Consider the following 9,871-nt stretch of genomic DNA (forward strand, 5'->3'; position numbering starts at 1 on the left):
CCCCCACATGCCACGCCCACCCAGCCACACACTACACACACACGCACCCAGCCATGTGCCACACACCACTCTCACACAGCCAGCCACCCAGCCACATGCCACAGCCACCCAGCCACACACCTCCCACCTACCCAGCCCCCCCGTCCCCCCCAAGCATTATGGACAGACAGATGGGAGTGGTAAGGCTTTTATTATATTAGAATATAGTTATCGTTATATATATAAGCATAGTATAACAACTTTAAATAGCACACACATTAAAGGCCAAATTATGTTGTTGATACACGGTTCTCATGGTTAACTTTTCAAAGTGCTGGATTGATTTTTCTTAAGTCATTGTGCAATGAGAAGGAAGCCAAGTTTCTAACTGCAACTATTCTAGTGGGAGCATGTGAAAGAAAAAAAAAAAATGTTCCAGCTTTTTTTTCTCCTTGCAGTTGCATAATTCAAAAGCACTTGAACTTCTTAGGCTCAAACTTTCTAAAATAATTGTTGGCAGTGTTGGTAAAAAGTACCATTTTATATGAGACAAAACATGGACAGAAATTTAGCTGAGGGAGTCCTAGGCAATTGCAATGAGAAGCCTACATTGGAACATAGAACTCACCCTTTAACTTTGATTAACGATAATTAGGAGAGCAAGTACTCCGGATCTTACCACTCCAGCAAGGCCATAACTTCATCCAGACTTGTCTACTGGAGGTCTTGAAGAACCAGTGTACCTTCCTGTATGTTTAAGTGGTAGCACATAAGAATGGATAAGGAATAAGATGTGAATGAGCCCCCCCCCCGTACACTGTTAAAACTATGCGTTTTTATTATTGTTAGTCTTGCCCTGTTGAAGTCACTGCAGTTAGTTTTAAAAGGCATGATTGCTTACAACAGATTGGGGACCAAAACAACTGCTAATCCTGGGAGCAGAGCATGGAGCATACCTCGTTCTGCTCTCCACAGCTGGCTGCATGGGGAGAATTGGACATGCATTCTTGCCCGTGGGGTTTTGTTGTCTGTTTGGCATTGTCTTCACTTGCCCTCACTATTACAGAGCTGAATCTGGAATGGATTAACAAGGCTATTCCTATAGCTGGCGTCATGGTAGCATCCAGTTGTAAGTACAAAATCAGTGCGTGCTCTGCGCTGTACAAATATGACACGACGACAGCCGCACCCTAAATACCCTGCAGTCTAACTAAAGGTTTTAAAAAAGGACAGAGAGTTGCTGCTAGAAGTGGGCAGCAACTATTACAGTGCCAATCACTGTTGCATCTGAATGCTCCTGTTGTGAGACAAGTGTATTAAGTCAGTGTAGCTTTAACCCTATAGGGAACACGGTTACAGTTATGCTGGTTTTGCTAAACTTTTCCAGGACCTTGGCCATGTAATAGTTACCTTGCAGCTATCATTTGATGCTGGATGTGTTAAGTCTGTCCAAGGAGTCCATACTGTTTATCACCAGGGATCCTGTTTTTTTTTCTGATTAAAAAAACCCAAAAGAAAAAACAATTTTCAGATGTAAAAAATAACACAAAATCCACATTTTTCTGTGATTAAAGTGAAATGCCACACACACACACATATATATATATATTTAAAAATCCCAATTTTTGGATATAACCCCCCCCATCCACATTTCCCCATGATTCAAATGAAACACTATATATGGCATTCTTCTTCAACACCTTTCTTAAAACTCTCAATTGTCATGATGTCTACAAAGAACTTAAAAAAGGTCAGGGCATTGGTGGACACCACTGCTGCTCACACTGATAACCAGGGATCCTGTTTTTCTCTGATTTAAAAAAAAAAAAAATCCCAATTTTTGGATATAAAAAATAACCCCAAATTAAAATGAAACGCCATATATGGCGTTTCATTTTAAACCTGGGAAAATGTGGAGGGGGGGGGGTTATATCCAAAAATTAGGATTTATTTTTTTTTTTAATCGGAGAAAACCAGGATCCCTGGTTATCAGTGTGAGCAGTAGTGGTGTCACTCCAGTGTCCTGACCTTTTTAAAGTTCTTTGTAGACATCATGACAATTGAAAGTTGTAAGAAAGGTGTTGAAGAACATGGGATGGCTCTGTGCATCTCTTCAGGGAGTTATTTCCTTGTAAGAAGGACAGCACAGGAGTAAGGATGAAGGGTTTTTTTTTTTAAGTTAGCAAATAAGCGGTGCAGGGTAACACCTTCACCATCTTGGTAGCATACAAGGAAACAGAGGATAAGTTTTGATGGGTGTGGGAAGCAAAGCCAAATTCACTGATGAGGCATGGAAGAAAGCTGACAGAGGGAAACAAAAGGCTGGGATATGTTGTCCAGGCACTGAGATAAGAAAACGATTGGTCATGTCAGCTGGATGCAAGCGGGGCCAAGATGCAAGGTATCTAAACCAGAAGAAGGATGTGTGTTCAGGCCTATTTGCTGTAGGCATGGTGGGGTAGACCCACTAAGAAACAAGAAGCCTCTCTTAGTGGTTAGAGGGAGGCCATTAACTGTATAATGATTGCTTTTTTGGGGGGTGTGGTGGACCAGTAGGGGGTGCTCCCATGCTGAGCCACCCACCTCACTGTGCCCATCCACCTACCAAGCTCCTAGTGCCTCCCCTGGGGTCCCTCACAGCTGGCTGACCCCCTTCCTGAAGCACACTCACAAGCCTAGGGTAACTGCTGCCACCACCCAGGAGTCTGGTCTGTATCTGGGCCCTGGGCCCCTTGCGGTACACAGGCCTTGTAGGTCTTGAGGATGCTTGACCCACTGCGAGAACTTGGGCTGCTTTCTTTAGCCTGAAGCACAAAGATTAGCCTCCCTGAGTCGGCTGAGCATAGGGAGTTTTAAGGCTTGCCCCAATCCCTCATCAGTGAGTCCACCATGCTTGTTATAGTGGAGAGCTTTATTGGTTAAAGAGGATAGGCTTGAGGAAGGGTACAGGATAGGGAAGTATGAAAGAATAACCCAGAGCAAACTGTGGCAGCTTAGTATCTGTTTGATCTGCTTCTACATTACAGTCAGCTATATATCTAGATAAGTTCCAAGTAGTTTACTCACTTCAGCATCCTGAGAGAGAGAGAAAGAGAGCTGCAGATGTTCCAGTTGCTGTATGTAACTTAACATGGCTGTCGCCCACCTCCTGGGGAATCTCAGCTTTATATAGCCCTTTTGGCATCACCTTTGAGATCCAGTGAAGGCCAGGTGTTGTTTGATGCTGACCAACCAATTTAAAAAGCATCACTGGTCACCTAAGAGAGTGACGTGGGCTCAAGCCCCTGATTTGGGGGGAGAAAGTGGGGAGGTGGGGAGGGGAGGCATCCCAGCCCTGGGTCTGGTTTTAGTTTCACCCACCCAGTTCAGTTACAGTGCTCATCTGTCACACTGTGCATTTGTTGGGGTGGGTCAGCAACGCCCGTGGGTAACCTGGACGGAAGGAGCTGTACGTATTGAGTACCAAGGGTTGTTACTCTCCCATTCCCAGACTCCTTATCCAGGACCACAACCATGCCCTGAGCTGGCAGTGGAGGGGAAACCTGTTCCTTTTCTAGGTTCTTGGGTTAAATCAGTGCACCAAATCCTGCAGTCTTGGTTTTCCTTCGGTTCTTCCAAGGACAGAACTCAGGTCCCTGAGATTTTTGGCCGAATGATTTGTATGAAAAATGCATGAAGATACATGAAGATGACATGCATTCTTCAGTGCATTTGAAGACTGTACGGAGATGTTTGCAGCCTTCAGTTTGGAGCAGAGTGGAAGGGAGCAGGACTAGGTGAGAAGAAAGGAGTGAGCGTGTTTATGTCTACCATAAACTTAACCCCTCGTACCAGCAGTTTGCACTTCCCTCTGAAGCATCAATGTTGGGTAACGTAGCAGAGGCTATGGAGGTAATTGCACTATGCAGATCTGATCTGATCTGGCAGTTCCAAGGGAACGGGCAAATGACAACTATCAAGGGAATGGGCTGATGACAACGAATGCATACAGTATAGCAGTAGGAAAAAAGACCGCTTGGGGTATAGAGATGGCCAGGTTGTCACCCATCGAGACCTGCAATGCAGCTACGGCACCCCTTCTGCAAGGGCCTGGGGCTGGCAGATGTTCAGGGTCTCCTAGGGACCTTAGCAGGCAGCCCAGCCTGGGATTATTGGCAGTTACACCTCCCTTGGGTCTCTGGCCTAATCTGATAGCACCAGAATTGTGACATTTACCTTTATATGTTTTTAATGATTTAAAAGAGTTTAAAAAAGTATGTATGTGGCAGCATGTAGAATCAGCAGGACTTTCAGCCCCGGCAGGATGTCTAGTGTTATAACGTAAAGTTAGTGCCCAGAATTCAAGGTGAAAAAGGCCATTGACTTGAGTGCCAGTGGTCTTGCAAGCCTGACATTCAGAGTAGATGCTTACCAATGGTGCCTGTTGCAAACATACTGGAGGTTGTGATAATTTGGTTCAGGGCCAGATATGGTAGCAGACCATGCTTATGGGTCCAGAGGGTGCAATGGACATCATTCAGGGTTGCCAATAGCACCTTTCTTGCTGTGCTCCCATTTCTTGTAGGCATGGTTCTTCAGGTAGATATGATATCTTTTATTAGACCAACTAAATAGTTGGAAAAAAAGTTCTTTGCAAGCTTTCGGGCACAAACACCCTTTGTCAGGCATAGGGAGATGAGCCTACAGCCTTCACTTCATAAATCTGCTGGATACAAAAAATCATGGACCTAATATAGACATTGGATTGATGACACACTGCAACCTGCCTGACATCTGATACCCCAGGTAACCTGCCTCCAGCTGACCACTTACATTTCTTCATACATTTCCCTTCCTTCCTCCCCTCCCCTCCTGTCTACCCATTTTCTTCATAATTTCCACTCATTTGCATTTTCACAGACATGCTTGGTGTCAATTAGCTTCTTTTCTACCTTGGAGAACACATACCATCAGCAGAGTCTCCCTATGCCTGACTGAAAGCTTGCAAAGAACTTTTTTTCTAACCATTTAGTTGGCCTAATAAAAGATATCATGTCTACCCAAAGAACCTTGCCTTCCTATGTCCTTAGACCGACACAACTACAGCCAATAAGTCCCTCCACCCCCTGCCATTTATTGTATGCCTGTTTGTCTGTCACATGGAGATCACGTAATTCATGATTTCCAGATTCTCCGGAATTTGCAGAATCATAGAAAATGAGGGTTGAAGGGACCTCAGGAGGTCACATCTAGTCCAACCCCCTGCTCAAAGCAGGACCAGCCCCAGCTACATCATCCCAGCCAAGGCTTTGTCTACCTGGGTTTTAAAAACCTCTAAGGGTAGAAAATCCACAACCTCTCTGGGTAACCTGTTTCCGTGATTTACCCCCTCCTAGGAAGACAATTCTTCCTAATATCCAACCTCAACTTCCCTTGCTGCAACTTGAGCCCATTGCTCCTTGTTGTGTCACCTGTCGCCACTGAGGACAGTCCGGCTCCATCCTCTTTGGACCCACCCTATTAAATCCCTTCTCAGCCTTCTCCGGAGTAAATAAGCCCAGTTCCTTCAGGAGTTGTTTTTGCTTCCTCCCTTCCACATCTCATGTCTTTCCCTTCATTTATATCTCTCTGCCACGCTACTCCCTTTTTCTCCTTCCTGTACTATGTACGTTCTCCTTCTTTCATCCCATCTATTAGACTTTGATCGTTAATTTAAGTTCACCTGCCTTCTGCACCTTCTCAAAATCTCTTTTGGAAACTTCCCACAGAAGATATCTATGAGCTTGAGACTTTAATTTCTAACGGCTCTGCCACTGAGACTTCCCAGAGTGTAACTTGGAAGCTGGAAATGCCCATTTACAGTTACGGCAGTGCACAAATAGCAAACACTTGCAACACTTCTTGTATGCCATGTGCTCGTATTGCACTTGATCAACTTCCCCTGGTGAAGAAGTGACTTGCCAGACTTTGGCCTTTCTTGTCTCATTTTTCTGTGCGTTCATTTGCCCATATGTTAGTTGCTCCATACAACAGTGTGAAGGAAAATCCATTTAAAGCATGTAATCCTTTTTCTTTTTTTGGAACAAAATGCTATTTCTTTGTCTTTTCTTTTTCTCCTGTTGACAGTGACTTCCTTGGAAAGAAGCCTTAGATCCCTGGGGACCTCAAACGATACACAAGAGCTGCGAGATGGACTGTGAGTCTGTACTGTATTGCTACAGATTTCTCTTTTATCTTTTACTCATCTATCCCTGCACCCTCGGTAACTTTTCACCAGCCTTTCTCTATTGTGTTTCTTCATGCTTGTGATTCATGATGGTTGGAAATGCATTTATCTTATCAAGCTTCCCTTGCGCTGGTTTTTGGGTTGAGGAGGAAGGTAAGTAGATAACGGAAAATGATTGCTCGTCCCAGACTTGCTATTTTGTTTAGTGTGAATGAGATGGCTGGAGTTGGAAGCCGATAGAGGTTTCCCTTGCCAGAGGCAACCAAACAAGTTGGAGGAAAGAGGGAAGGAATAGGGAGATGGCATATTTATAGGGAGAAAACTGGCCTGGGACACTACACCTCAAAATTACACACATCAAAAGAATTGTAAGTTATGTCTTGCTTTTGGTGGATAAAAATTGCTGGCCTTTCTCTCGCACATCCCTACACAGACACTGTTACTTTTCACCATATGGGCACTAATCAGAAAATTAAAATGACCTTCCTGTATGTAGTGAATTAGGATGTTAAAACTTCAACATTTTTAGCAGTCAGCCTAACAAATTCACCACCCTCCGTGCTTGAACTCAGTACTGCTGCCATGGGGGGCCCTGTGAAGCTGAGGACAAAACGTTGGTTCTGTTCCCTTTCGTGATTTTATCTCAATGATGAGGAAACCCAGAATGCCCCAAGGGTCCTTTTTTTCTACTTCTGCATTTCTTCAAGGTCCAGTAGTACAGCCAGTGCCCTTCTAGAGAAGGAAGAAGTGGCAGAAGTAGTTTCTGAAACCCTCAAGGGCTCACTGATTTATTCCCTGCCCCTGCCGTGCTGCTATTTTCTGTGGATGTTCCACCCATATAAAACATATGGGTGTGCCGCTGAACTTTTCAGCCAAAGTAGGTACATTGAGCTCCTGTGTACTTCCTAGAGGTAGTTTGCACACTTGGCTGTACCTAGGCAGGTATGCTTGGCTCGTGGGTATATTGAACTGTTCAGTCCAGCAGATGCCATTCTGGCTTTGTTTTTACCTAGCATGTTTGGAAGAGTGGTGGTGATTAACCTCCTCTCTTCTAACACAGATGTGGCTCTAATTTAAGTCATGTATGGATATCCAGTGACTCCTGGGAAAGTCATTTGTCTCCCAGGAGAAACTATGAGTGTTCACATGTTCAGGATTTTTCTCCCAAAGTAAAAATGCCCTCTCTTGGAGGAAAAAAAAAACAAAAAAAACAACCAAACCCCAGGAACAGTCAGTGTTAAATCACTCTAAGGGGAGTTGATCTTGGGAGAATGAATGTCTGTACGCATTCTCTTCTGAGAGAAGCCATAGCATAGTCCTCATGAATCCCATGATGCTTTGCTCCTCCTCTCCCCCTATCCTGCCCAGGAGATATTGTGTTACTCACTGGGCTCTTGTTGCTCCAGCAAACACTTCCCCTTCCCAATCCCCACATTGTGATACAGGAAGATGGATGCTGACCCTGAGCAACCAATCAGGGCTACCCTGTGCACTGCTGCCACCTATCTCGAGGCAGACTGAGGGAGCCTGTGCTCCCTCTCCCTCTGGCTGCACATGAGCAGCACTGTAAGCTGTCTGTTCTCCACGGGCTCAGCATTTAAAGGTCTGGTCAGGTGTCTGTTGGGTATTTTTTTTTTTTTTTTCTGCCAGGAAAACAAACCTAGATGTATTCTCCCAGATCATTTGAATGTGTGTACGCAGCCCTAGACACACCCAGTACAGCCCAAGACACCCGAAGACCAGAAGATTGACCCCAATATCTTGTGATGAAAAATGCATCAAATCTTATTTTTAGTCTGTCTTTTAACTTTAAAACTCCTCTCTACTTCTGCATGTGTGTGGTGGTTTCAGGTTGAAAAGTCACCTTTTGATGTACACAGCAATGCACACCTCTTCCTGGTACCTCAGGCAGTCTCCTCATCCTCCCTTCTCACCCCAGCGACAGGAGAACTGCCATCAATGTCCTGCCACTGTTTTGACTCTCCCTAGTCCCCCGTCTTCCTCCTGTGCTCCCATGGGTCCTGTAATAGAGCAGGAAAATGAATAATTAACATCCAGAAAACAAACACCATTGTCCATACAAATTGATTTTTTCCTCCAATTATTTTCTAATAAAGATTTATGTGAGCGACAAAGGTGCTTGTCTAAGAGTTTCGCTGCAAGATTAAATGCTTTTCTGGCTGCTGGAAACCCCCTATTCCGAGGATAACTTTCTGTACCTACAGCCGTAATGGTATTTGGAGGACTTTAAATTCTTTTTAAAGAAACAGTTCTCACTTGTTCAAAGCATTACAATCCTTCTCCTTGCTTTGTGTAATTCTGGTATACTCTGTAAATACGTGCTTTACTCAGCAGTGACAGTCAGTGATTTCATTTTTAATTTCGGAAATAGGGTAACTTTGAACTCCGCACCTCGCAGCTTCCTGTGACTCTGGAAGGGTGTCCTGCTGCTTCAGAGCAGGGGAGAACTCCCTGGTTTGTAGGAAGCAAGGCGTGCAGCCCCTAATTCAGCAGAAGCTTTCTGCCCCCCACCCCACTCCTTTTTTTTTTTGTGCTCACTGTTGTCTCAGATTTGCTAAGAGGGCACGGCACAGTGCTGAGGGCAGGCCTAGGTCCACAGGGACTTAAAATGAGCTGTGCCCATAACACCTGTCCTGTAGAGCAGGAGTGCTGGTCAGGTCTGGCCCATGGAGTCACGGCATCCAACCCACGAGGATCCCCACGGGTGAGAAAAACGGGCAGAAGTGGCAGCTCTGTGGGTTGGATCCAGCCCTGCCTGGGCCATTGCTGCACAACGGGATCAGGGCCTGGCCTGCCCCCCACTTGTCCAGATCAGGCTGGCCTGCTCATCTTCCCCACCCCACACATCCAGATTGAGGCTCAGAAGCTCCGCCTCCTTATGTATTCCAATCAGGGCCTGGCTGCTTCCCACCCCCCGAACTCCCTTTGCCCCGCACCTTTTCCAGATCAGGGCTGGGCTGCCCCGCTTCCACCCTACACTCTCCCCCCTCCCGGCAGATGGATCAGGGTTGGACCCTGCACCCCCCTGTGGCCTGATCCAGCCCCGACCATGCTGGCTCTGCATTCTGGATTGAACCCACCGGCTGGATGCTTCATGCAGGTGGACCTGACCGGCGGGGCAAAAAGTTTGGGCACCACTGTTGCAGACACTCAATTTCTGTGATTCCTAAGAGCTGGCAAGAATGCACAACCTACGCATGCAGCAACATCCTGTTGGTTAACTGCTCAAAAAAGATCTCTGAGCCTGGGTGCTGTCTCCCCCATGTTTCCCCTTAAGTGCCCTCTACCCCAGAAGGGACGGAGGCAGCAATGAGTGAACATGTGGCTGGTTTATCGCTTTTGCTATTACGACGAGTACAGTAGTCTTTGAGTAGAGTTTTATTTGGACAATAAAATTGCCACATGGCCTGGTTTTATCTTTGCTTCGTGAGGGTGGTGTTGGGAATAAGGGGAGGTGAGGGGGTGTGGAAGGGAGGACTTCACAAGAAGTCAGTTCCATAATGCTTGCAGCTGTTGAAAGGCCATGCAGAATAAAGTGCTCAAGCCAGCACAGGAACGGTGTAAGAATTGGCTTATTTTGTTAGCTTCTTGCACTCCTGTTCATACGCGTGCACACGCACATTTTGTCTCATACGCATGCTGCATGTAAGGTCTCGTCTGTGTAGG

At 45.7% G+C, this 9,871-nt stretch overlaps 1 protein-coding gene across 7 annotated transcripts in view; it reads left to right on the plus strand.

The window, feature by feature from the left end:
* Positions 1-9,871, plus strand: part of TSNARE1 (t-SNARE domain containing 1) — a 518,176-nt gene that overhangs the window by 283,663 nt on the left and 224,642 nt on the right. For all 7 annotated transcript variants that reach the window (XM_025208583.1, XM_025208579.1, XM_025208585.1 and 4 more), the window contains one exon: positions 6,085-6,154. In XM_025208583.1, coding sequence (XP_025064368.1) covers positions 6,085-6,154 — 70 coding nt within the window. The remainder of the gene's footprint in view (positions 1-6,084; positions 6,155-9,871) is intronic.

Source organism: Alligator sinensis, unplaced genomic scaffold (assembly GCF_000455745.1).
Source record: "Alligator sinensis unplaced genomic scaffold, ASM45574v1 scaffold326_1, whole genome shotgun sequence".
Lineage (NCBI taxonomy): Eukaryota > Metazoa > Chordata > Crocodylia > Alligatoridae > Alligator > Alligator sinensis.